We start from the raw sequence: 27409 nt of genomic DNA on the forward strand, positions 1-27409 counted from the left end.
ACCATGGGAGGTAGACTCTATTCTTTACCCCACTTTGTTGTTGTTCAGTCTTTTTTTCAGTTGTGTCTGACTTGTCGTGACCCCATCTGGGGTTTTCTTTGCAAAGATATTGGGTGGTTTGCCATTTCCTTCCTGAACCCCTATCTTACAAATATGAAAACTAAGGCAGGTAGTCATTAAATGACTTGTCCAGAGTACACAACTAAGAAGTTCTTGGGTTGGATTTGAACTCACATCCTCCAGAGTATAAGCCCAGAGAGATCTCTCTACTGAGATATTAAGTGCCTTGAGATCACCAATCTCTCTGACAGTTTTATTATCTCTAAAATGAAGGAATTGGGCTAAATCAGAGGTTCTTAATCTAGAATTCATGGATGCCCTAGAGATCAGAGGTTCAATTTCAGATACCAAGAACTGGGATGAGAGAAAAAAACTAAATATTTTGGTTCCCTAATCTTTGCTTTCCTTTGTAATCTTGTGTATTTTATTTAATGTTTTGAAAAATATTATCTTGATAGAGCACCGGTTCTGGAGTCAGGAGGATCTGAGTTCAAATCCAGACTCAGACACTTAATTATTGCCTAGCCATGTGACCTTGGGCAAGTCACTGAACCCCATTGCCTGCCAAAAACAAACAAAAAAAGTTACATGGACACTCCACACCACACCACACCACACCCCCATGGGAGGGAGGGTGGGTGTGAATCTTTTAATAATCAATCTCCATCAATTGGCAGAATCATATACAAATGAACTTTGAACCAAGGATTATATATAAAAATAAAGGGCTAGACTGGATGGTCTCCAAGGACCCCTCAGGCTTTAAATCTGTGATCTTATGATGCACTTCCCGGCAAAATGGAGACAACAATATCACAATTTTGAATCACATTTGCAAATGTTGAATAATGACAATGTGTGAGAGTCTATGTTTTCTGATAGTAAACAAAAGGCCAGCCTTGAAAAGAGGAAAAACTGGGAACATCATGTCTCTGATACCCAAGTCCCTTCACCCATCACTGTTCTAGGCCCTTCTCTAAGTTTGGAAACTACAGACCATGACGATGACCAAACATTTTACCATCTGAAAGAGCTTGGCACATATTAGTTGGGTCTCCCCACTCCCATCCCTGGCTGAATGGGTAGAAGCAAAAACTGTTAAGGTAATATAAAGGCAATTTTTAACTTCGATTTTTAATAACGTTTTAAGTTCCAAAATTTGATCTTTCCTTCTCTACCTAGCCTCCTCCCCAAGATGGCAAGCAATTTGATACAGTTTATAGATGTGTAATTATCTCAAACATATTTCCACATTACTGGAAATCAAGTTAAGTTCATACTAGTTGAACAACATACAATGTTGCTGTTACTGTATGTGATACTCTCCTGTTTCTGTTCACTTCCTTAGCATCAAGTCATGTAAGTTTCTCCAGGTTTTTCTGAAATCTGCCCAAAGATCAGTCCACAGCATTTTAAGGTTTGCAAGGCATTTTATATATGATACCTGCATTGGTTCTATTATTATTCCAATTTTAAGATGAGAAAACTGAAGCAAATAGTGGATGTAACTTGTCCAGAGCTTCACAATTAGGGAGTTCCTGAGGCCAGATTTGAACTTAGGTCTTCCTAAATCCAGACCCACTGAGTCACCCAGCTGTCTCTAAGGAAGGATGAGGGGAAACTGTGAGATAATGTCAAGGTTATGTACCAAAATAACTAGATGGATGACATTGTCTACCATATAAATTGGGAAATGTGGAAGAGGAGAAGGTTTGGAAAAATAGATAATGAGTATAGTTTTTGAAATGTCAATTTGAGATTTGAAGACTGGAGAGAGACTGGAATATAGATATATAATATATATATATATATATATATATATATATATAGAGAGAGAGAGAGAGAGAGAGAGAGAGAGAGAGAGAAGAGGGACACATACCCACAAAGAAAGAGACAGAAACAGAATAAAGGAGAAGGGTCTAATGCAAAATCCTGGGGAAGCATCCACAGCTAGTTTGTGAGATATGAATGATAAGCCAGCAACAGATTTTGAAAATAAGTGGGCAAGCAGGTAGGAGGTGCACCAGGAAAGAGTAGACTGAAAAATTCAGAAAGGAGAAAGTATCCAAGAGGAAAATGTGGTCAGCAGTGACAAAAATCCTGCTGAGAGGCCAAGAAGGATGAAGATCCAGAAAAGATCATTAGATTTGGCAATTAAGAGCTAACTGGTTAACTGGAGGAGAACAATTTCTGGTGAGTGATGAGATCAGAAGCCAGATTGTTGAAAGTTTAGAAGCGTTTGAGAGGAGAGAAAATGGAAGCAGGGAACTTTTTTTTCATGGAATTTGGTGAAGAACAGGAAAACTATAAGGAGTTCATTCAAGGAATGGTGACACCTAGTGAGGATCTCTCTAAAGGATGGCAGAGACTTGGCAGGAGAGAAGTAATCAGACAACACACAGGGAGATCCTATTTCTTGGGTGTGGGTGTTGTTGCAAAGAGATGAAGGTTTAGAAAGAATGAATGAAATCAAGGAAATTGGATGCCCCAGACCAGAAAGAGGATGAGAAAAGAGGAAGTTGACATCTATAGAGCATTTGAGATTTGCAAAGTTCTTTTACATATCATATCTAATTTGTATCTCACAACACTTCTGTTATTGTCCTCATTTTACACATGGAATTTCAGAGAGGATAATTGAAAGTAATTAAATTATCCAGGGACACATTACTAGGGAATGGCTGTGGGGAGACTTGCACCCAGGACTTCCTGACTTTGATTCCAGGATTCAATCCACTTGGATCCATGATGAGGGTGGTGGAGTGCCAGGGATGGAGTAGGGTGTACTGGGGAGAACTGCCCTGTTGGTCTTTCCCTTGCCCCTGGGGCCATTTTTCCTTTGGCATAGCCTCATAAAGTATAATTCAGTCAAATGAGGGGAAGAGGCATCTCCCCTTCTGAGAGGAAGAAGTGAGTTTAACAAAATATCTGAAAGACAGAGAGAACTTTGGAGTCAAAGCTGGTGCTTCATCTCCTTGGGGCAGCCACAATCACTGTCCAAATGAGTTCAAGTTTCCTTTTTAGCTAGTGTGTATATGGCAGAACTATCTTAAACATCATACAAAAGATACCAGATACCCTTGTGCTTTACTCCCCCCATCTCCACTGGGGCTTTCCACCTCAATATAACATTGATCTAAGAACCTTGACCCCTGAGAACTCGGGTCAGCCATAAGAGAAGACCAGTGAACATGACCTCAGCCCTAGGCAGCCCCACTGCCTTTATAGATGAAGCCTGAAATGAATATGGGGAAAATTTGCCATCCCCAGAGCACCTAGTCCTGGGTTTCCCCACCTAGTCTATCTGCTTACATCTAAATTATTTTTATCTCCCTCAGCAAAATCTCCCAAGGAGGGACAGTAAAAGGACAGTAAATCAGGTGGCTATCTCAGATATCTATAGATAACTATTATCCCCCCCAAAAAAATTCCTTCTAAGTCCCACTCCTCAAAGGCTAGGCTTTGCACACCATTAGCTTCCCCTCTCTACTCTTCCTCCTCTTCTTCTAGGGGACGGATGGCTATCTCTTTCAAAAAGTCAATTCAATTCAATAAATGTATATTAATTTGCTACCATTCACAAGGTATTGACCTGGGCAGTCCTTAGTGATTCCTTTCATAGTATGCTCTGTGTGTGTGTGTGTGTATGTGTGTGTGTGTGTGTGTGTGTGTGTGTTGAGGGAAGGTACTGGATTTGCAGTCAAAGGACCTGGGTTTGAATCCTGCCTCAGATGCTAACTCTATAATTCTGGGTATAAAGTCTATGAGCCTCAATTTCCTCATCTACAAAGTGTATTGGTAGAATTAATACTACTAAGACTAATTCCAGACCTCAATCTGTGATGCCACTTGGACCCCCCCCTCCCTTTATTTTACAAATGCTGCAGGAAGTGGATCAGCACGTTCAGTCACATAGCTAGCTGGTAAGTGAAGGAAGCAGGTCCTCTGATGGCAAAGTCAATGCTCTTTCCATTATGGCACTCTGTCTCCGAAGTCCCTTACAACTCAGGATCCAGAGATGAATTCACTACAACCCAAGTCAAGCCATTTCACTTTGGGATAGTTAAGAAACTTTTCCTGACATCAAGCTTCAACTTACCTCCATGAAACTTTCTCTGTGGAACTCATTCCTTTTAGTTCTGCCTTGTGTAGCCAAGTCATAACTCAATTCTTCCCTAAGATAAATATTCTTGAAATGATTCTCAAAAGGCATGACCTTGAGACATGGATTCTGAAAGGTTAAGGGCTACACACACAGCCAGGATGTGTGAAAGGAAGGATTTGAACTCATGTTTTCTGACTTTGAGGCCAACTCTTGATTCACTATAACACAAATATACAGAACCTGAACTATCATAGTTGTTCTCTGGATGAGTCTTTCCTAAAATGTGGTATCCATAATGGAAAAACACTACTTAAGGTGTTGTCAGAGGTACAGGAGAGACAGGTGACAAATGAGGGGGAAGGAAGGAAGGAAGGAAGGAAGGAAGGAAGAAAGGAAGGAAGGAAGGAAGGAAGGAAGGAAGGAAGGAAGGAAGGAAGGAAGGAAGGAAGGAAGGAAGGAAGGAAGGAAGGAAGGAAGGAAGGAAGGAAGGAAGGAACAAGGCATAGGCATCTTAAACTAGTCACCTGATAATATATGCATGCATCCCTGCCCCATAGCTAGGGATGCTTAATGGGAAACCAGAGAGGCTCCTGCCAATATTCTGAATAGCACTAGAGGGCGCACCTCTTCTGACTTTAGCTCTGTAGTTCTGGACCACTAAATGACCCTTGTTGGTCCTGATGAAAATAAAGTCTAAATGGGCTTATAAATTTAGAGCTGAGATCAAATCATCTAGTCAAACTTTATTATTTATAGAAGAGGAGACTGGCCCAGAGAAAGGAAGCATCTTGTCCAAGGTCACACAGAAAATTAGTATCAGGTTCAAGACCGCATTGCTCCTTTCCCTTTTCCAATTTACACTGGTTTCTGAAGTTAACCAAACCCCAGTTTCCCACAGGCAGAATCCCCTAGGTAGCAGCTCTCCCACTACTCCACCACTTCTTTCTCCAGCCTGGTTGGTTCTGACTGTCCAGATGAACCTCAGATCACGGATCTAAGAAGATGAGCCTCAAACCCTAGAGAAGGAAGGGAAAGCTCTCAGAGAAGCTAAAGCCTATTTGATCTGCACTCCCTCCTACCCTCTTTTTCCTCTTCAAATCCTAGGATTCTACAATCCCTGAAGCATTTCTCAATCTCCCAGCAGTTTATACCTCTCCCTTGAATTTATTTATTTGTTTGTTTGTTTATTTATTTTGCTTTTGCAAGGCAATGGGGTTAAGCGACTTGCCCAAGGTCACACAACTAGACAAGGGTCTGATTCCAGATTCGAACTCAGGTCCTCTTGACTCCAGGGCCAGTGTTCTCTCCACTGTACCACCTAGCTGCCCCGTGAGTTTATTGTGTTTGAGACAAATGTGGATCAGTGGATCAAGAACTTTTCTCAAAGTCAGAAAAATCTGGGTTCAAGTTAAGTCTCTGGTACATATTAACCCTGGGCAAGAGTCACTTAAAATCGAAGTGCTATGGACAATATTTCAACACTATACATTACAGAAAAGGTGCTGACCTTCATTGGTAGAGTGATTCCCCTCATTTGGGAGTTCTTGACACCAGTGAAATCATAGATCTAGTCTCTTTCTGGCATTTTGTTTATCCTCATTTATGTACCTTAGAGGGCAGGGACTGGTCTCAAATTAATCTTTTTTATGTCCAGAACCTAACCTAGTACCTGTTTTACAGAGGTACTTAAATTCCTACTCATTCATTTCTTTTTTTTTTCAGCAAGGCAATGGGGTTAAGTGACTTGCCTGAGGTCACACAGCTAATAAATATTAAGTGTTTTGAGACTGGATTTGAACTCAGGTCCTCTTAACTCCAGGGCCAGTGCTCTATTTGTTGCACCACCTAGTTGCCCCTCATTGATTTCTTTAAAGCCTCTACAATCAAATCAAATCTTTTTTTCTTTTTTTAGGTTTTTGCAAGGCAAACAGGGTTAAGTGGCTTGCCCAAGGCCACACAGTTAGGTAATTATTAAGTGTCTGAGACTGGATTTGAACCCAGGTACTCCTGACTCCAGGACCAGTGCTTTATCTACTACGCCACCTAGCCGCCCCTAAAATCAAATCTTTTAAGCTTTAGCTGGAAACTACCTCATCTCACAATTGTCTCCTTTCCTCCTCTCCCCTTTACTCCCATTGAATGGAAACTCCTTGAAAGCAGAGCAGAAAACATATCTATCTTTGAATTTCTAGTTCTTAACACAATGCCTGGATCCATAATTCAATGAACCCACAGATGTGAATATTACATCCTCCTTCCAAGAGCACAGAACACAATCCAGCCACACCTCCTAGTCTTGTATGCCTTTTGTCCATAGATAGCATTACTGATCAGAAACGGGAAGAGACTTAGAGATCATAAAGCCCAACTCCCTCATTTTTAAGACAAAGAAACAGAGGCAAAGAGAGGGTAAGTGACTTGTCCAAGGTCACAAAGTTAGTAAGTCTAAGGGGCAGCATTTGAACCCAAGCTTCCTTGACTCCAGGTCTAGACCTCTATTCAGTGCATCAATTTTCTCTTTGGATTTCTCTTTTGTTCCCATTTCACTTTTTATTATATTTACTTGTTTTGTTTTGCTTTTTAGTTTTTGCAAGGCAATGGGATTAAGTGACTTGCCAAAGGTCACACAGCTAGGTAATTATTAAGTGCCTATGGCTAGATTTGAACTCAGGTCCTCCTGACTTCAGTGCCACCTAGTTGCCCCTACTTAGCTGTTTAAGGAATCAGTTGGAATCAGCATGGACATGTTGCAGATTCCATGCTCCTCCCAGTAGAAGACTATAAACTCTTTGGGGATAGTGTTATTTTTACCTTTGTAGGTATGGCTTCTAGCACAAGACCTTGAATATACTAAGCATCTAATAAATGTTTATTGAATGAGTAGGTATGTTCAGGATAGCCTTTGTCTCTGTGAAGAGTTGTTCTTAGGACCAACTTTCCAATTCAACAAATATCCAAACCACAGATGTAGGGCTCCTCATTTTGCAGAGTTGACAACTGAGACTCAGTAAGTTTATGTTATTTTTCTAGGATCATATTGCTCATAAGAGTCTGAAATGGACTTCCCAAGGACTTCTTGAAGCCAAGTCTAATAATGCTCTATTCACTGCACCACACTTCCTCTGGTAATCCAACCTTTCTCCAGAGCTACTAAAATCATTTGGATACCAATAGAACAAACTGGCCGTCCAATGATTACCCCTTGCTCTCTCCCCCTTATCTGATCAACTATTTCTCTGAAGCCATCTTTTCAACCACTTCTCCAATATTTCCTGGACACTTTGCTGTACTCCAGGCTCACAATGTTAACCATTCTCCTGAATTGCCCTGAAGGTGATTCTCAATTTTAATTTTTTCAAAGACTGGTATTCTATGAGTCACACCCAAATGACATCACCATAAGAATATGGTTATCAGCATAAATATCCATGGAAGGTGCTTTATGGGGTGATGTCCCAGAATTCTGAGACTCAACTCCATTGGCAGGTTATTTTCAGGACCCTGGGCATAAACAGTTCCCCTAAATGGCTCACAAAGCCTTTAGGAAGAATACTCCCCCTCTCTCACAAGATATGAGTTTGATTTAGGAGGATAGGAAGTATCTCTAGACTGTTAGGGGTTCTGGTCAGAATTTGATATACTTGATATTTCCTCTACCCCTATTTGTTTTCACACTCTTTTATTCTCCTGTTAAATTGATCTGCTAGCTATCCTTTTGGCCCACAATATTTCATCCTTTGCCCTAAGATTCCCTTGTGCCTAAGATGCTCTCCTTCCTCACCTTTCCCCCTTAGAATCTGGCTTCCTTCAAAGAATAGCTCAAGGTCTTTCTTCTACACAAAGTTTTTCCTAATTTCTCTATTTGTTAATGTTACAGATCCAAAAGTCAATCTCATGTCTTCTTGATTCCAAACCCAGAATACTTTCTACTATCCTGCATTGCCTTTCTGGTCCCTAGTTTCCCCTCTTGTCAACAATGGAATCAACAAATAAACACCACTGTATACACAACAACCAGAAGATATACAAAGTTCAAGGAAGATAGATGACAGGTGGTCCCTGTTCTCAATTAACTTCAGGTTTAGTAATATAATGATGAGACACTAACCCAGTCGAGTGAGGTCACCATCTTCTTTCTGGGAGGGCCCTGTCCAAGCTAGGGGAATTTTGATGGGGTTTGGCATCCCCTAAAAGCAGCACTCTCACACCATTGCTAACACAGTGCTGGGAAATTAAATCATCATTTATTACTAAGAAACCAGAGTTATTCCCTCCCAGAGGCATCAAGTTTATGCAATTCCACCTCAGGGTCATGGAGGAGAAGGAGGTGAAGAGAGTCAGCAGATCTGACTCCTTCCCTGACCTATCTACAGGACCTTTGCTAAGAGAGTGCCCTTGTCTACCATCTTCTTCAGTCTGCATTATCAAGGTCACCTGTGGTTTGATCTGAGTCACCTCAATGCTTCTTCAAACCACTTCAGTGCCTTGACCTTCAAAGACAAAGTGGGGAAAAGGAAAGAGATGAGATGAGAATTCGTGTGTCTGTATCTAAGAAATCTATAAAAGATATTATTATGTAAGTAAAAGTAATAAAAGTAAAGTACATGACAGTTCACTAAAGACTCACACATGAGGTTGCTTTTACACTGAACAGGCTCCTACCTCCTTCCTTCTCCTTCTCCTTCCCTATCTATCTTCTGTCAGCAGGGAATGAAAGGAAACCAGCCCTACCTGCTAGGCTCAGGTGGCATACTTGGACTTGATCAGTTATTAGTGAAGAGTTTGTTTGCCAGATCATGGATGCTGACTTGGAAGAAACCTCAAAAAGCATTTCATCAAAACTATATCCCAGATCCCTGATATACCGTCCCCTTCCACCAAAGCTCAAAGACTCTTTCCAATGGAGGAGAGCCTGCTATCTCCCAGGCAGCCCTTCCTACTCTCACACAATTCTCACCTGAGAAAGTTTCTCTTATATTGCCAGTTCTGAGAACAGAACCCAAGATCTAGAAGGCACCTGATCAATGTTTGATTGACTGATTAATTGATTGAAATTGGATCCAAATCTACTTTTCTATAACTTCCATCCATCAGATCATTCATAGGCAGTATGGTCTATTCCAGAGGTGAAAAATTTATAACTAGTGGCACACAACACCCTTAAGTGTGGTCTGACCAGATTCAAATATAATTGGGAATTATTTAAAGAAATAAATAAAAATACAATAAAACAGATATTATTAATAATATGATTTTCTAAGTTAATATGTTAATTCTTCTAAGTTAATAAGGATCCACAGGGATCTTTAGGTTTAATGGCCTGCATTTCTCTTTGAGTTGGACAACCCTGGTCTACAGCACCAGATCTGGAAGTCAGGAAACCCTGGATTCAAATCTAGCCTCTGGTTGGAACTAATTATGTGAGCTACAGGCAAGTCATTTAACTTGTCTGAGCCTCAGTTTCTCTATCCATAAGAAGGGGAAAGCACTTACCTCACATGGTGAGTTGTAAGGTTCAGATATAATATATGGAAAATACTTTCCAAGTTTTAAGGGATGATTTGAATGCCAGCTATTATTTGTCCCTTCTCATCTGTTTTCTTCCCAAGGTCACTTTTGGTTTATTGAAACCTAAAGTTCCAAAGTCCACTCTCAGGGACTTGAGACCTTCTGACCTTTCTGATATGTGTTCTTTCCCCTTATTAGAAGCTTTAAAAAGGATCATCATCCTTTCCCTTTTGAATTCCCAGAGCTTAATACAGTGAAAGCATGCAGAATATTTCTTCATGATTCATTCATTCATTCATTCATTCATTCATCCATTCACCCTGGGAAGGCTCTCAATTTCCCTTCTGCCTCCAATAGCCCAATCACTTTAAATTCATGGACTCATTGATTTAGACCTTAAAAGAATCTTAATAGATTGTTTATAGTAGGATATTCAATCTAGAACTGTAAGGGATTTAAGAGATCATCTTTTCCAACTCCATTTTACAAATGGGGAAACTGAGACCCAGTGATAAGTAACTTACCCTATGATGTTCAGTCAGTAAATGGTGGAACCAGGATTTGAACCTGGGATCTCAGCCTTTAAAACTTCTGTTCTTTCTACTGTTACCACCTATGCTTCTGTCTTCCATTTCTGTTATAACAAATCGGCTGAGAGCAGAAGCCTCTCAGACCAGGGCTGACATCAGCAAGGTCATATAAGATCACAATTGTTAAACTGGAAGGAACCAGAGAGGCCAGACTTTTTCATTTTGCTGATGAGGAAACTGAGGCTCAGGTGTGCTAAGTGAATTGTCCAATGTCATAAAGCTAATAAGTGGGGAAAGAAGGATAATCCAAGAAAGTTCAGGTGACAGGGGCAGGGAAGAGAAGGGGTCATGTAATCTCAGGAATGGAAGAGAATTTAGGGTGTAGATAACCCCTTCCATAGCTGCTACGATACTCCAGGCCAGAGGTGACCCAGGAGCCATGAAGCTGTTCTTCACCCCTCCTCAGTGCAAAGGCTGCCTCTTCACCCAGGCACTCTTTCACCCCCTCCTACTCTTTGTCTGAGTCACTCCTTTGACCTGGATGTCCTTCAGATAAGACAGCACATTGTCTGGGTCACATTCTAAAAACAACAGCACAGTAAAACGGACTTGGAATTCAGTCTTCCCTCTGTCACTGTGTAATGTTGGATGTTACCTGGGTAATGTTGGACAAGTCACTGACCCCGCTGGACCTCAGGCTCCTGATCTGAAATATCAAAGGATCAGGTCCAGTGCTCTTTGAAGACCCTTCTAGTTGATCCATCTTGAAGCCTAATGATATCTCAGATAAAATTCCAGGATCATAGAATTTTAGAGATGGCGGCTCTTCAGAGGTCATTGAATATGGTCCATGTCCAAAAAAGAACCCTCTCTAGCACATTCAAATATAGGTCAAATATAGGTGGAGGAGTGGAACAACTCAACTGCTCTCAAAACAGCTCATTCTACTATGCCTTCCCTCTCTGTTAATTAAGGTCTTTTGATATGGAACCTAAATCTGTTTCACTGTAACTTCCTCTGTTACCCCACTGGAGCTGATGCCCTCTAGGTTCAAAATGAGTAAATCTAATAGTTCTTCCACATGACAGTCTTGCAAGCACATGAAAACAACCACCACATCCTTCTGGAGTTCTCTTTTCTTTGGTCTAACTATCCCCAGTTCTTTAACCAATCCTAATAGAGCATGCCCTGGAGACCCTTTGCTATCTGAATCGCCTTTCTCTATTTGCTGTCCAGTTTGTCAGTCTCTCCTAAACTGTGCCAGAACCCAACATAATACTCAAGACGCTGTCTGACCTGAGTTGAGTCCATGTGATCCCAATTCCTGGAAGTTAGGACTTTCTCCATGTGACTCAAAATTTTTGGTTACTCTCCCTAGAAGACTGTAAATTACTTGACAAGAGGGATCGTTATTCCCCTTTCCCCTTCATTTTGTGTTGCCCCATGCATTACAGAGAGAAGGCTAACATCAACCAGCATTGCTTGGGCTCTGGGGAATGACAAAGCTGTGGGAAGCCAGCCCCATACAGGTCATAACAAGAGATAACAGTTCAGCAGACCTCAGTTCTGCATGCCTTTGACTTCTTGTTCTTACCTTAGATCAGAACAGTGTGGTGGAGGAGTTGGGGCAGGAGGTGTTGTTAAAAGTCCAGAGGGTTATGGGATGGGCTAACCAGTTACTTACTGTGAGGTAGAGGGTTCCTGCTCTGTTTTCTGGGTTCATATTTGGTCATTCTTAAGGGTTTATCTTTAAAGACACTACCCCCTTGACCCTTTCTCACTAACACCTCCCACCTCAACTGCTTCTCCTCTAGGTGGCAAAGTGGATAGAGCACTGGTCTTGGAGTCTGAAGAACATAAGTTCAAATTCAGCCTCAGATACTAGCTGTGTGACCTTGGGCAAGTCACATTACCCTGATTGCCTTGCATCCAGGACCATCTCCAGTCCTCCTGCTTCATATATGGCTACTGGACTCAGATGGGTCTGGAGTAGAAAATGAGGCTGGTGACTGAGCACGGCATCCCCTCATTTAAATCCAATTCATGTGCTTATCATGGCATCACCTCCCTGATGCCATGGACTCCTTCAAAAATAAAGGACAGGAGGGGTGGCTAGCTGGTGTAGTGGATAAAGCACCGGCCCTGTAGTCAGGAGTGCCTGAGTTCAAATCCGGTCTCAGACACTTAATAATTACCTAGCTGTGTAGCCTTGGGCAAGCCACTTAACCCCATTGCCTTGCAAAAAGCTAAAAAATAAAAATAAAAAATAAAGGACAGGAGCAGCTAGGTGGTGCAGTAGATTAGAGGACCAGTCCTGGAGTCAGGAGGATCTGTGTTCAAATCAAAGTCTTCAGACACCTGATACTTACTAGCTCTGTGAGACCTTGAGCATGTCACATAACCCCATTGCCTCAAAAAAAAAAAAATGAAGGGCAAAAAACCCAAAATAAAAACAAAAGACGACAGCCTCTCAAGTCTGGGGCTCCTAGTTCGAGATCTCGGATGGTCCTATATCATTAAGGAAAGAAGCAAATGGAAGGAAAGAAAGGCCTTTGGGTGGGTTCCTGGTTGAAATCAAAAGTTTCTCTGAAAACAATTCTGAGAACCAATCTAGTTGGGAAGAAATAACCTTGGAGGTTATCTAGTCTAACCCTGACAGGCAGCGGTTATATCAGACAAAGAGTTGGATTTGGAGTGCTGGGACTTGGGTTCAAACGCTGCCTATGCGACCTCGCACAAGTCATTTAATCTGTCTGGGTCTCAGTTTCCCCCTCTGTAAATTGAGCTGCAGAAGGAAATAACAAACCACCCCAGTAACTTTGCCAAGAAAACCCGCAAAAGGATTGGATGTGACTGAAAATTACTGAACTAAAAAAAAAAAAAAAAAATCAGAATGTAGAGCTGGCCGGGCTCTGCTCCTTACTAACTTTAACTTTGCCAAACCTGGAGTTAGTGAGTAGCAGAGTCGGAATTCTTTTCACTAAGCGCACTCTTTACAGCAGCCTTGTGAGAAAGGCAGGCGGGGGTGAGGAAACCCATTTTACGGATCAGGAGACCGAGGGTGAGCCACGGGGTCGGAGTCCGGAGTGCGGTGGCCCCTGATCCTATACCGGTACCTTTGAGGACCCGGGGATGATGGAGGCACCGCAGTGGTCGCGTGTCTCCAGTCCCGGGCTTCTTCTCTAGCCACGGTTCCCCACTCTCTGTTGCTGTTGCCTCACCGAGTAGGAAAAAAACTGAGATATTGTGAGAAACCCACGTCCACGCACACGCTCGGGGAAGCTCTGCAGCGGGATTCGGAGCCCGGCATCCCGACTCCCCGTTAAGCGCACTTCCACCCCAGCGCGTTGTCGCCATCCACAGTAACGCTCGAGTCCGTTAGGGACCAGGGAAGGAAGTCTGGCCAGCACAGCCCAGACCCGGCTCAGTCCGTCCAGTCTGCCTCAGGTGCCCCGCGGAGAGCCACCGCCGACTTCCCTGCGGGAGCTCCAAAGAGCAGCATCCCCAGCGTGGCGCGCCGGGCCGGCCGGGGTCTGGCGGGAGGGGGAGTCACGTAGGAGGTCCAGCCCAGACCCAGCCGGGCCCAGATCGTGTCTCAGGGAGAACCAGTACCGACTTACCTGCGGGAGAGCCCAGACCGCTCCCAGGAGCAGGAGCCCGAGCGCCGCGCGCCGGGGAGCCATGGGGAGCCGCGGAGGAGGAGGAGGAGGAGGCGTTGGGGTCGAGCTCTCGCTCCCGGGGCTCCCCGGCACCCCGAGGCGCCCCCCAGCGAGCCCACGCGGAGCCCCCTCAGCCAGGCGCCCGGGGGGCTCAGAGCCGGGAGGCGCACGGACAGCAGCGCAGCCCCAGGCCAGGTGCTGAGCGCGCCGCACCCCGCACTTGGCCTTCGCCGCCCCTGCCCGCGGCTCCCAGCCTGCTGGCCGGCGGAGCCCCAGCGCAAACCCAGGCGGGAAACCTCAGCCCGGGACGTGCAAACCCAGGCACGGCTTCCCGGCACTGCGTGGGGCCCAGCGCCGGGCTGCTCAGTAACTTCGAAAGCTCCCTCCTCACAGCTGGCCGCCAATCGTCTCCCCTCCCCGCCCCTCCCTTCGCCCCCGACCGCCGCCCCTTCCCCCCATCCTTCGCACCTTTGGGACCAAAAGAGATTGGGGAAGGATAAGATTTCGTCGGGTTTCCAGGAACTGGGAGACTTGGAGAGAAGCTACCAGAAGGAATGATTCAATTCATCAGCTCACCCTTAATTTTGAGTGACTTGAGCCTCAGGGCTGTTTCAGTCTGATTAATAGGATCCTAACTTCGGGGTGTTCGTATTAAAAATCGCATTATTACTATGGTTGGCCTGTGACTGCTGGGAAGATAACATTGCCCAACCTATATTCTTTTAACTCAAGCACAAAGGCCCAGTTTCTGGAAGTTTTCTTTCTGTAAAAAATCTTAGAGATAATCGCCTCGAGCCCCATTTTATAGATGAGGAAACAATGGGCAGCCTAACTGACCTGGGTTCAAATCCCATGCCTTAGCATCTGGGTGACCTTGGGCAGTTTGTCAGTCATCTAAAGAATGAAAGGGATTGTGGTCTCTGAAGTCCGTGGTTGGTTGCCCTAAAATCTATGATCCCCTAACATTAAGTTGCAAAGCCCAAATCCAAACTCAGGTCCTCTGTATACCACCCTAACTGTGCTACACCAGCCTTCTATGTCCTAGAAACAGACCTCCTGGAGACCCCAAACAGCAAGTATTTTGCTGTGGAGGAATAGGGACTGTTCCTTCTCTTTCCCTGCATCCTCAGTCCTTTAGCCAGGTTGGCACATTGTCAGTCTATTCTAGTCAGGACACTGAAAGCTGCTTCTCTAAGCTTACTCTGAGTCAACCTCAATGGCTTTCCAGGTCTTTGGAGTCAGATTAGGAGTTAGGAGAGGGACCAACCAGGCAAAAGCAGTGGTCCCAGCATTCCTGCTGCAAGGGGAAGGACACTGAAGGTTGGAAGAGCTCAGTGGAGCCCAGATGATGCTGTTCTGCAGGGCCTTGAACAAGGAAGCAAGATACTTGCCGCCTGAGCTCCCCCTGAGATCTATTCCTCAAGACATACCAAGAATGACTAAGACAGAAGATTGGTGGAGCACAAGTAACGTGAGAGTTTTCCATCATTAGCATTGGGGTGGTTTACAACAGTGAACTATTACTAACAGCTCATAGACCAATATTCCCCAAGCTAAATATTCATATTCAAGAGATGTGGAGACCCCAAGGTAAAGTGACCACCAGAAGATTTAATATCAAGAGATTAGAGGCCTTCTTTGAGCTGGAAAAGCTTGTTGCTAACTTGGAAGCAAAGTTAAACCAACACACAGCAATAGTAGAGCAGAGAAGTATTGGGCAACTTTCAGAGATCTGGTGTACAGCATGTATTTGCTTATCAGGGTCAGAACACTCAGAAACATCAAGACTGGTTTGATGAAAATGATGGGGGGGGGGGAATAGAGAAGCTGATAAATGAAAACCAAAAACTCCACAGGGTTTACCAGCAGGACAGTTCTTCCATTTCTAAGAAGATAGTATTTAATTCTGCCAAAAGTAAAGTACAGGTGAAGCTAAAGAGATATAGGATTCTTGGCTCAGTAAGAAGGCAAATGAAATTCAGTTTTATGTGGAGAATAATAATCCAAAGTGCTTTTATGATGCCCTGATGGTAATTTATGGGCCAAAGATCTATGGTGAATCTCAACTACTGAGTATGATGGAGTCCCATTGATTAGTTATAAGGACATGATCCTAGAGAGATGGGTTGAACATTTCTGTGGTTTTCTCAACAGACTATCCTCAATCAATGCTGAAGTCATTGATCATTTGCATCAGGTTGAAATCGATTTCTTCCTAGCTGAAGTTCCAACTGAAGAAAACTTTTGAATTCCATTGGGTGCTTTCAGGTGTTGATTCTATTCTAGTTGAAATTTATAAGGTGAAGGTTCATTGCTCATATAAAAGGTGACTGAAATTTTCTGGGTTATAAGGCATGAGGAGGTTATCCCCCAGAAGTTCAAGGATGCCTCTATTATCCATCTCTATAAAGGCATTGCTGGCAAGGTTCTTTCCAGAGTCCTTGTTAATAGACTGATTCTTTATCTAAAAGGGTCATCTACCTGAGAGCCAGTCTGATTTCAGAAAGGGTCTTTGATGCCAACAACTCCAATAAAAATCCTGGGGGCAGACAGAGATCTGCCTACATTTGTAGATCTAACCAAGATGCTTGATAGTATCAGTTGGGAGAGCTTATTATGTCAAAATTTGGATGCCTGGAGAAGTTCATCAGTATTATATATCAGTCATGCTTTCCAGAATTCTGGATAGTGGATAATGCTCTTGTTCTTTCCCAGTGTCCAGTGGAGTGAAACAAGGCTGTGTGCCCTTGCTCCCATGCTTTCTTAGCATGATGTTTTCAGTCATCTTGTCAAACTCTTTCAATGATGATGATGATGAACTCAGCATCAATGACACCTACCATGCTGATGGTGAATTCTTACACTTGAAAAGGCTTCAAGTCAAGACCAAAATGGAGGGAGTATTGGTGCATGGTCTTTTGTTTGCATATGATTGGGCACTCAATGCAGCCTCTAAAGCTTAAATGCAACAAAATATAGTTCGATTCTCTGCCACTTGTGTTAATTTGGGCCTAACAATTAACACCAAGAAAATATAGGTGTTCCATCAGCTTGCACCACACCATCCATTTGAAGAACCATCAGTTACAGCAAATGGAGAAATTTTTAATTCTATGGATATGATCACTTGCCTTGGAAGTATGCTTTCTAAGATAATGAGGTTGACACACGCATTGCCAGAGCTAGCTCAGTATTTGGGAGGCTCCAAAGTAATGTGTGGGAAAGAAGAAATATTAGACTGACTACCAAGCTGAAAGTCTACAGAGCCATTGCACTGATCTCATTGCTGAATGCCTATGAAACATGAACAATCTACTAACCCCATGTCAGAAAAACGAATCCCTTCAATTTGAATTGTCTTCGGAAGAGTCTGAAAATCACCAGGCAGACGAAGATAGCAGACACTGAGGTCCTTTCTCAAACTAAATTGTCAAGCATTCAGATTCAAACACAGGGAGCACAACTCCAGTGAGCTGACCTCATTGTTCAAATGCCAAACATACAATTGCCAACAAAGCTATTTTATAGAGAATTCACACAGGGCAAGTACTCACAGGAGGGTCAGAAATAGTGATACAAGAATACTTTCAATGTCTTTTAAAAGAAATTTGGAATTGATTAGGTACAGGAGACAAAGGCACAGGACCACCCAACATGGCATGTCCTCATCAGAGAGAGTACCGTGCTCTATGAGCAAGGAAGAATGGAAGCAGCTCAAAAAAAACCATGAGATGTATAAGTTTAGAGAATCCACTGGTGTGCACATGGTCTGTTTGTACTGGACCTGTAGTAAAGCATTCTGAGCTGATATTGGTCTGATCAGCCACAGTCAGACACACTGCAAGACTCTCTAACATAGTGATGTCATTTGGATTCTCTTTGAAGATAAACAATGATTTCTAGTAACAACTCACATGGGCTTCTCCCATGCCAGCTCTATAAAATAGGTCATAACAAATCTTATGATTCCTATTTTAAAGATGAAGAAATTGAGGCTCAGATATGAGAAGCAACTTCTATAGTCACAGGAATAGTGAGTGACAGTCTGGATTTGAATTTGGATCTCTTGACTTCTTAGAGAGGGAATTGGGCAGTAGTAGCTCAGTGTGGACTAAGAGAACCATGTTCAAATCTTGATTCTACCTTTTACTGTGTGGCCTTGGACCTCAGTCTCTTCATCTGCAAAATGAGCAGAGATGACTAAATGGCTTCTAAAGTCCCTTTCAGCTTTATACCTATGACCTTATGAATCAAAGTCTGGAGAGTCAACATAGTGTAGTCAAGTGGATACCAGGAATGGTATGTTTAAGGTCTATCTCCTAGCTGTGTGATCAGAGCAAAATCATTTAACCTCTGTGAGACTTAATTTATCCAATTGTAAAATGGAAATATTGTTACTTACCATAGGTACCTACTTAACTGGGTATGGTGAGGCTCTGTTCTTGACCGCATGCTGGTCAAAATGACTCTGGCATCAGAGGATATTTTTCAAAACCTGCCTCCAAGCATATTAGATTTATAAGCTTAGATGAGTCACTTAATTTCCTTGAGTCTCAATTTCTAAACTAAGGGAGCTGTACTAGATGGGCTTTGATGTCCTTTCCAACTCTAAATCTATGTTCTCATGAAAGTATCAACTAGAAATAGTAGTGGTGATGGTACTCATAGTGGTGATGATGGTTTTTATAGTGGTGGTGAAGGACGTGTTGGTGCTAAGTGGTTGTGATAGTGATAACGGTGGTGAAGTTGGTGAAGGTAGTGGTATTACAGGTGGTGAGAGTGGTGAGAGTGGTGATGTGGTGATGGTAATGAAGGTTCTGATAGTGATGATGGTGATAGTGATGGTTGTTATAGAAATGATGAAAGAGGTAGTGGTAGTGGAGATAGTGATGAATGGCAAAGTTGGTGATGGTGGTGATGGTAGTGGTGAAGGTGATAATGATGGTGTTGAAGATGGAGATAGTGGTGGTGATGGTGATCATGGTGATGATACTTAGTCATCTGGAGGTCTTGGATTAAATGTGATAAAATATTTGATGATCAAACAGAATTTACCTAGAGTTAATTATTAATTATTTGGGAATAAGCAAAAATTTTGATGTGGTTTTATTTTTGTGACAGTAGTAGTCATATTTTGCACTTCTGATAAGACCAACTCAGGTACAACTGGAGTAAGTGGTTTCCCCATCTTAAGCCAAGCAGATGTGTTTTGTTGCTCTGTTTTGTTGTTTTAATTATCTGGATTTTAAGAATAGCTTTTGCTCCAAGGAAAAAGAACACTTCAGTAATGGTTAGAGGTATGCAGCTGTTCTTAGTGTTAGTCCATTCTCAAAGAAATTCAGTGACATCAGGAGGGTGATGCCTTGACCTGCAAGTGAATTAGATTTAAGCAAAGCAAAATTGTGCTAAGTTACCAGTCTCACTCTCTCCTCCAGAGTCATCAGAGTCCAGTGACAAGACATGGGTCAGGCCAACTGACAATGACCACAGGGCAGGGAGGTAGCTTGAGCCTTTCCCCAGGTCTCAGTTTGTCTGGGGCAACAACCACTCAGAATTAAAGGCCAGGTAAGAATTGAGGCATTTTTTTGTCTTTATAATTTATCTCCATAAAGAACTCAATCTGGGGGCAGCTAGGTGGTAGCAGTGGGGCAGCTTGGGCAGTGGATAGAGCACCGGCCCTGCATTCAGGAGTACCTGAGTTCAAATCTGACCTCAAATACTTAATAATTACCTAGCTGTGTGGCCTTGGGCAAGCCACTTAACCCCATTTGCCTTACAAAAACCTAAAAAAAGAACAAAAGAAAAAGAAAGAAAAGAAATCAATCTGGTAAGGAAAGACCTTGAGTTTCTAGCCAGAAAAGAAACAATTATTTACACTCACTCTGTGTCCGGGAAACACAAACGGTGTGCAGGTGTGGTTTGGCCTAGGCCCTATTATTAGTGACCAGTCATAAGAGGCAGAGTTTAAAAGGCATAGTCAAGTGGCTCCATTTGAATCCTAATGGATTTTATCAAAGCCTGGTTTACCGGGTTTTTTTTTTTTCAAGAAATCATATGTGAAAACTAATGAGATGATTTTTTTTTTCAGAAAAAGACAAGCACGGTGAGAGAATAAACAAGTAGGGAAGAAAAAAAATCTAGGCCCCAAATCCCAAGATACCTTGTGAGGTATGGGACCAAAATTTCTATTTCTCAGGACAGATCCCCCACATGTAAAGGCAAGACTCCTCACATGGACAGAGGGAGATGAGAAAGAGAGGGGGAAGAGAGGGAAGGGAGAAGAAGGAGGAGGAGGAAACAGTAACATTATTAAATAGGAACTCTTTAGTTGGGTCCCCAGGGCAGCAACTACAACTGTTCACCGAAGAATTCACAAACTGTTGTTAATCCTTCATTCTCAAAGAGGACCAAATGACATGAGGAGGTGATATCTTGACTCGCAAGTGAATTAGCTTTATGCGAGTCATAGTTGCGCAGTCATCAACCTCATTCTCTCCCCCCAAGTCATCGGAGTCCATTGGCAAGGCATAGGTCAGATGACTGGTGCTGGTCCCTTATTGTAGTAACTGGGGTCATGGGGAAGTCAAATATTTGAAGAAGTGTTCAAACTCACAATGGGATCAGTCCCACCAAAGTCTAAAGGGAAGTACAATTAAAAAAAGAGTTGAAAAGAATTGAAAAACTAATGCTAAAGAACAGTCAAAAATGGTGTAAAACAAGCAAATGCTTTCAGAGGAAGCTGGAACCATGAGAAATAGTTATTGAATTCTCTAAAGCAGGGACTTTTTTCTATGTTATGGACCTTTGGTCATCTGGTAAGGGTTATGGGCCCCTTCACCGAATAATTTTTTAAATATATGTAAAATAAAATGAATGATAATACAAAAGAAACCAATCAAAATACGGTATCAAAATATTAACAAAACAAATTCATGGATTCCAGGCTAAGAGCCCCTGTTCTAGTCTAGACATCTCAAGTTGGAAGAACAGTGAAAAAATCAGTAAATAAACAGAAGCAAAAAACTGGTTAGAAGCTAACAATTACTTTGGAAAAAAACTTCTTGTGGAAAAAATAATATACAAACTAGAGTATTAAAAAGTAGAAAAGGTCATTTTCTTGATAAAATTCCTGTTTTCATTTAAGGCTATATGAAAACCATTTTCAAATGAGTCAATAAAATCTGGGTATCTTCATTAGATTATTAAACATTTATCTAAAATATTTTGGAGATTATTTTTTTAACTTCTAGTGGGTTTATAAGACTTTTTTTTGCAGTGAGGGAATAATCATCCATGTTAAAAATATTGATATATAGAGAAGTAGGGTTTTCTAGAGTTATAAAAATTCCCAAAAGGAGAGGGAATACTGCCATTTTGCATCATGTCACACACGTGGAAAAAAAGATTAAGAAATTTATCCAATATTTCAGTGGCCTGGAAACTTGATACAATCGAAGCTAGACTTGGAAAAATGAATATTCATCAGTGTGATGTGTGGTTTCATGAAGAAGAATTAAATAATAAATGTAATAGTTGGTGAACTCAATTAAAATCAAGAAAAACACATAAAGCAAAAGTATTTCATATTAAAAGTTTTATTAAATGTAAAAAAGTAGTAGCGTTTATTGCATGTCAATAAATGTATTTTATTTTGACCAATAGAAGGAGCTTCTTCCCTTAAATTTAGCCTCAACTTCTGAGATAAAAAAAGTAGACACTTTCTCTGTTCTTTATTATCTCTTTATCTTCTCCAGCCTCTCCAAAAGAGAAGCTATGTGCAAAATATAAGGGAATATTAGCTGTCTCCACAGTCTAAGACACCAAGAAACCAAATGAGACTACAATTCAATGAAATAATAGCAGACCAAAGTTAATTCCTAATCCCTAATAGGATTATTTAGCTTCTGCTTCCCCATTGACCACTATGCTCTGGCAAGGAAGCATAGGTTGACTCTCAGGCTTCCAAAAAAAAAAACCTTCAGAAAGAAGTAATGGTGGAGGAACAGACCTAGAACATCATGGACACAACACTTCACAATACCCCACCTACAGATAGGTTTTTTTTTTATTGTTGTTGGACTAAATAATAGGATACATAAAAGAATATTTCTCTTGTGTAAATTTGTAAGAAAGAAAAGAGAAGGGAATGTACGTTAGATAGTAATCAAATAAAAGATTAACAATGAAGAGAAAACATCTCCTGTATGTAGTCTTTCAGAAAGGAGAGGGTCAATAAAAGACTTGGAGAAGAGGCAAATGGTGAGATTGAAATGTGAGAAAGAAAAGGAAAGATCTTATTTCAGTGGTGGGAAGATTTTCCACTAAAAAATGGTCCCATGGCTAAAAAAGAAATATTCCACAGTGGGAGATGGAGGATTTTAAAATAGGTGCAATATGCAGGGATTTGATACTTAAGGATCTTACTTCCAGAGGAGAATAAGACCTTTTGGGGCACTGGGATATTGAGAAGACATGGAGAATAGTAGGAGGACATAGACACAGAAATTTTATGGTAAATGGGAGGGGGGAAGCTTAATCTCTACTTATAGAAATAAGACTGGTCTACCAAAGGACCCCTAAATTTTTTCTCATACTTTAATAATCTCAATAATCTTCCACATAGTAAAAACCAAGTGGATGAGTAAAGCATGCTCCCCACAAGATGACATGCAATGGAAATAGGCAGTCCATTGACTTAATGCATCAATTTAATTCAATTCAATTACATAAATATTTAAATACCCTGCATGTGTCTGTGTGGAACAGCAACAACAACAAAAAGCAAAATATTCCTTGCCCTAAGATAATGATTCTAGATTAGTTCTGCCTCAGAATCAGTTACCACAGAATTTGAGAGCTAAAGAGACTTCAACAATTATCTAGTCCAATTCACACGTGAAATGGATCCCCACTAATGGATGTCTAGCCTATGCTTGAAGATTTCCAAGGAAAGAGAACCCATCACCTCAAGAAGCTCTCATTGTACTTTGGAACTGCCTCTCTACAACTTTCATTTTTGCTAGTTTTGCTCCATGGGGCCAAAGCTAGTCCCTCTTTCATAAGACAACCTTTCAAACACTTAAGGACCAGTTTAGGGGCAGCTAGGTGGCACAGTGGATAGAGCACTGGTCTTGGAATCAGGAGAACAGCAATTCAAATCCAGTCTCAGACACTAGACACTTGCTAGCTTTGTGACCTTGGGCATAAAATTTGTGACTGCCTCACATCCAGGGCCCTCTCCAATTTTCCTGATATATATGTCTAGCCACTGGATTCAGTTGGCTCTGGAGGAGAAAGTGAGGCTGATGACTTAGCACACTCAAATCCAATTCATGTGCTTGTCATGATATCACCTCCATGATGTCATGGTCTTCTTTGGGAATGAAGGATAAACACCATCATCATCATCATCATCATCATCATTATAATATACTGTCTTCTCTACTCTGGGCTATATGGGTTTGCTTTCTTCAGCTTACTTTTACATGACATGGATTCAAACTGCAAGATCTGGGTTGTCCTCCTCTGGTTTCCCATGAAGCCCCAAACTGAAAACAATACTCTACATAGGGTAAAAGATAATCTCTTCAATTGGTAGATGCTGTCTCAGAGAGATAACATTACTCTTAAATATCAGAAGTGTAATTTGAACCTATATCTTTTGGATTCAGAGTCTATACCACGTGACCTCAAGGAGATAACATTTTAACATGGATAGGTACCAAAATGTTATGCCAAGTAGAACCCAGATCTGAGTAGGAAGACTAGATGAGACTGACTTGCGTTTAGAAAATTACAGAATGCTTTCTGTGAGTACAAGCCTCAATATTATTTCCAAAGTCATATTCCTTAGACTAATATTTTCCAGGTGACTCTAGAAGACTGCACATCATGAAGCATATTGATCTCAAGATTTTTGAGGACCCAAAAGGTAGTAGAGAGAAGCATGACAGAAATTATCCAAAGCAGCATTATTACCCAAAAAGACCTATGAACAAAAGGTGACCTTAAAGATGTTATCAAGGGGGGCAGCTAGGTGGCACAGTAGATAAAGCACCAGCCCTGGAGTCAGGAGTACCTGGGTTCATATCCAGTCTCAGACACTTAGTAATTACCTAGCTGTGTGGCCTTGGGCAAGCCACTTAACCCCATTGCCTTGCAAAAAACCCCCCCCCCAAAAAAAAAGATGTTATCAAGGAAATCTTAAATCTGAAAAGCAGTGGAATGAGCCAAATCATGATCATTTAACCAATCAATCAATCACCAAGCATTTATTAACCATTTACTATGTGCTAGAGACTATGGTCACAGGGGAAAAATTGTCACAATCCTTCCCCTCAGGAAGTTTATATGCTATCTCAGAATCATGCACATTTATAAATATGAACAGAATAAGTGAAAAAAACATTTATCAAACTTGTTATGCTATGTTATGTTGACAAGATAAAAGGAGCTAGATAACACAGAGGATAGAGCTCTGGGCCTGGAGTCAGGAAAACCTGAGTTCAAATCAGATACTTATTAGTTGTGTGACCCTGGGCACGTCATTTAACCTCCTTTTATCTCTTTTTTTTTTCCTTAGTTGTAAAAGAGGGCTAATAATATCACCTCCCTTTAAGGAGTGTTATGAGAATCAAATCTTTAGCAGTGTCTAGCACATAGTAAGGGCAATGTACATGTTAGCTATTATTACTGTGTGGGGGAGAGACCATGTACCTGAATGTTCAGTCCAGTCATTTTCAGTCCTGTCTGAATCTTCCTGACCCAATTTGAGGTTTTCTTGGCAAACATACTAGAGTGGTTTGCTCTTTTCTTTTCCAACTCATTTTACAGAAGAGGCAATTGAGGCAAACATGTTTAAGTGATTTTTCCAGTTCACTCATCTAGTAAGTGTCTGAGGCCAGACTTGAACTCAGATCTTCCTGACTTTAGGCTCAGCATTCCAACCACTGGTCACCTATCAAGTACATAAGTATAAACTAATAATAAGCTACATTTTTGAGGGGAAGACCCTGACAATTGGTTGAATCAGAAGGGCTTCATGTAGAAGGTGACATCTAAAACCAGGTATGATGGGTATATGTTTAAAGTTCCTGTGGTTGGGAGGTCTGAACCTGGGAGACAGTTTGAGTTCAGAAATTCTGACCATCTGTAGGGAAGTTATGGCCTCTAGGTGTCTAGGTTAAGGTCAGTATTATGGTGACCCCCACCCCAGGAGTGGAAGTGGGGCACCAAGTTGCCTAAGGAGTAGTAGACAAGCTTAGAAATAGAACAAGTGGTTCAAAGCTTCCATGTGATTCTAGATTGCTGTTCAACATAGAATACTTTGATCTCAAGATTTTGAGGACCCAAAGGGCAGTGAAAAGGAACATAGGCCAACCTTCCATACCAATCAGTTTTGAGATTCACCCATGAGTGTAATTTACAGCTCTGGTGAAAGAGGGAGACCCAATTTCAGAAAGAAAGAAAGAAAAAGAAAGAAAGGAAGGAAGGAAGGAAGGGAAAGAAAGAAAGAAAAAGAAAGGAAGGAAGGAAAAAGAAAGAAAGATAATGAGAAAGATAGAGAAAGAGGGAAAAAAGAAAGAGAAAAAGAGAGAAAGAAAGAGAGGGAGGGAGGAAGGAAGGAAGGAAGGAAGGAAGGAAGGAAGGAAGGAAGGAAGAGAAAGAAAGAAAGAAAGAAAGAAAGAAAGAAAGAAAGAAAGAAAAAGAAAGGAAGGAAGGAAAAAGAAAGAAAGATAATGAGAAAGATAGAGAAAGAGGGAAAAAGAAAGAGAAAAAGAGAGAAAGAAAGAGAGGGAGGGAGGGAGGGAGGAAGGAAGGAAGGAAGGAAGGAAGGAAGGAAGGAAGGAAGGAAAAAGAAAGAAAAGAAAGAAGAAAGAAGTGACACATGAGGTGAATTTTTATGGTAATAGAATTAAGCAAGGTGAGGGCAAAGTACATAACAGATTATAGGAGTTAGTAAGTTCAAAAGGGAGATGGAGTATCATGTGTGAGCAATAAGATGATATTAGAATACATGAAAATTGATGCATAATGAACCTGGAAAATTCATGAAGGAGTAGAAATGTCAAACAAAAGAGTTTGTATTTGTTCTGAGAGGCAAAGTCACAAGGGTTAGAGAGGAGGGATTCAAAGATGACCTGACCATTTTATCAAGGACTGCAGGTAGGGACAAAGCCAAGCCATGTCAAAAAGTTCCAAATTAGAATCTAATTCTGGAGATACGAATAATTAGAAGCTACTATGAAGAAATATTAGGAGCCAAGAGATCTGAAAGAGGTATATCCAAAATAAGAGTATAACCCCCGCCCCCCAATAACCACAAGTAGAACCGGAGGAGGAAAATAATATGGCTGTATGGTCATGTATTATAAGAGCTTCTGAAGGAAATTACACAAGGGATAAAAAATGAACTTCTAAGTGAAATCAGAGTTCTGGCAGAAAGAAATGGAAGGAAAACAAATAAGTTATAAAAACTTTGACCAAACTAAAAGACCTAGATGCTGCATTTCATTAAATCATAAATGAAAATTGTCTAGATTTATTAGAACCAGAAAGTAAAGTGGAAATATAAAGAATTCAGGTTACTTCCTAAAAGAAAATCAAGGGGAAGCTAAGTGGTGTAGTGGATAGAGCACCAGCCCTGGAGTCAGGAGGACATGAGTTCAAATCTCAGCCACTTAATAATTATTTAGCTGTGTGTCCTTGGGCAAGTCATTTAACCCCATTGACTTACAAAAAAACCCCCAGAAAATCCAAAATAAAAACTCTCCAGAATGCCATGGTCAAAATCCAGTGTCAACAACAATAAAAAAATCATTCTCCTCCTTCTCCAGAGTATCCACAACAAAGAAAAAACAATTCAAACAGCCAGAAGGAAAGAAGAATTTAAATACAAAGGAACCTGGCAGGATCACACAAAGCTTGGCAGATACTGCTTTTTATAAATTTGTATCTGTTTTTATTATATTTTGAATTTCTCTCTCCTGCCTTAACTCCACATTAGAGAAGACCAACATTTGTTATAGGGATGTACATAGAACCATACAATACATACTTCCATATATCAGTTCTTTTCCTGGAAGTGGATAGCATTTTCTTTCACAAGCTCTTTGAATAATCATCTCACTCAGAATAGCTTAGTCATTCACAATTACTCTTTGAACAATATTGCTGTTATTGAATACAACATTCTCTTATTTCATGTTAGTCTTTCCATGTTTTCTAAAACCAATCTGCTCATTTCTTATAACACACTAGTATTTCATCCCAATTATAAATCACAACTTATTCAGCCATCCTGAATTGACAGACTCTCTACTTTTCAGTTCTTTGTCACCACAAAGAGAACTACTATAAATATTTTAGAACATTTAATCTCTTCTCCTTTTTCCATGATCAGCTTGGGAAATTAATATATTGATAGCTCTTTGGGAATAATTCCAAATTGCACTCTAAAATGGTTGGATCACTTCACAATTCCACCAACGGCGTATTAGCATCCCAATTTTTCCACATCCCCTCCAACATTTCTCATTTTCCTTTCT

The 27409-nt window shown here is 41.3% G+C and overlaps 1 protein-coding gene and 1 long non-coding RNA gene across 2 annotated transcripts in view; one reads left to right on the plus strand and one right to left on the minus strand.

The window, feature by feature from the left end:
* Nucleotides 1-13513, minus strand: part of TNFRSF8 (TNF receptor superfamily member 8) — an 86190-nt gene extending 72677 nt beyond the window's left edge. Inside the window, exons 1-2 of the mRNA XM_074216917.1 lie at nt 13463-13513; nt 13201-13419 (exon numbers count right to left, since the gene is read on the minus strand). Of these exons, the coding sequence (XP_074073018.1) occupies nt 13201-13419; nt 13463-13513 (270 nt within the window). The remainder of the gene's footprint in view (nt 1-13200; nt 13420-13462) is intronic.
* A 4332-nt stretch (nt 13514-17845) lies between these two features.
* Nucleotides 17846-21421, plus strand: LOC141491290 (uncharacterized). The gene is made up of 3 exons (XR_012469555.1): nt 17846-17895; nt 19298-19427; nt 21293-21421. It is a non-coding gene; the product is annotated as an uncharacterized LOC141491290 (long non-coding RNA).
* Nucleotides 21422-27409: the final 5988 nt, after the last annotated feature.

Source organism: Macrotis lagotis, chromosome 1 (genome assembly GCF_037893015.1).
Source record: "Macrotis lagotis isolate mMagLag1 chromosome 1, bilby.v1.9.chrom.fasta, whole genome shotgun sequence".
NCBI classification, from domain to species: Eukaryota; Metazoa; Chordata; class Mammalia; order Peramelemorphia; family Peramelidae; genus Macrotis; species Macrotis lagotis.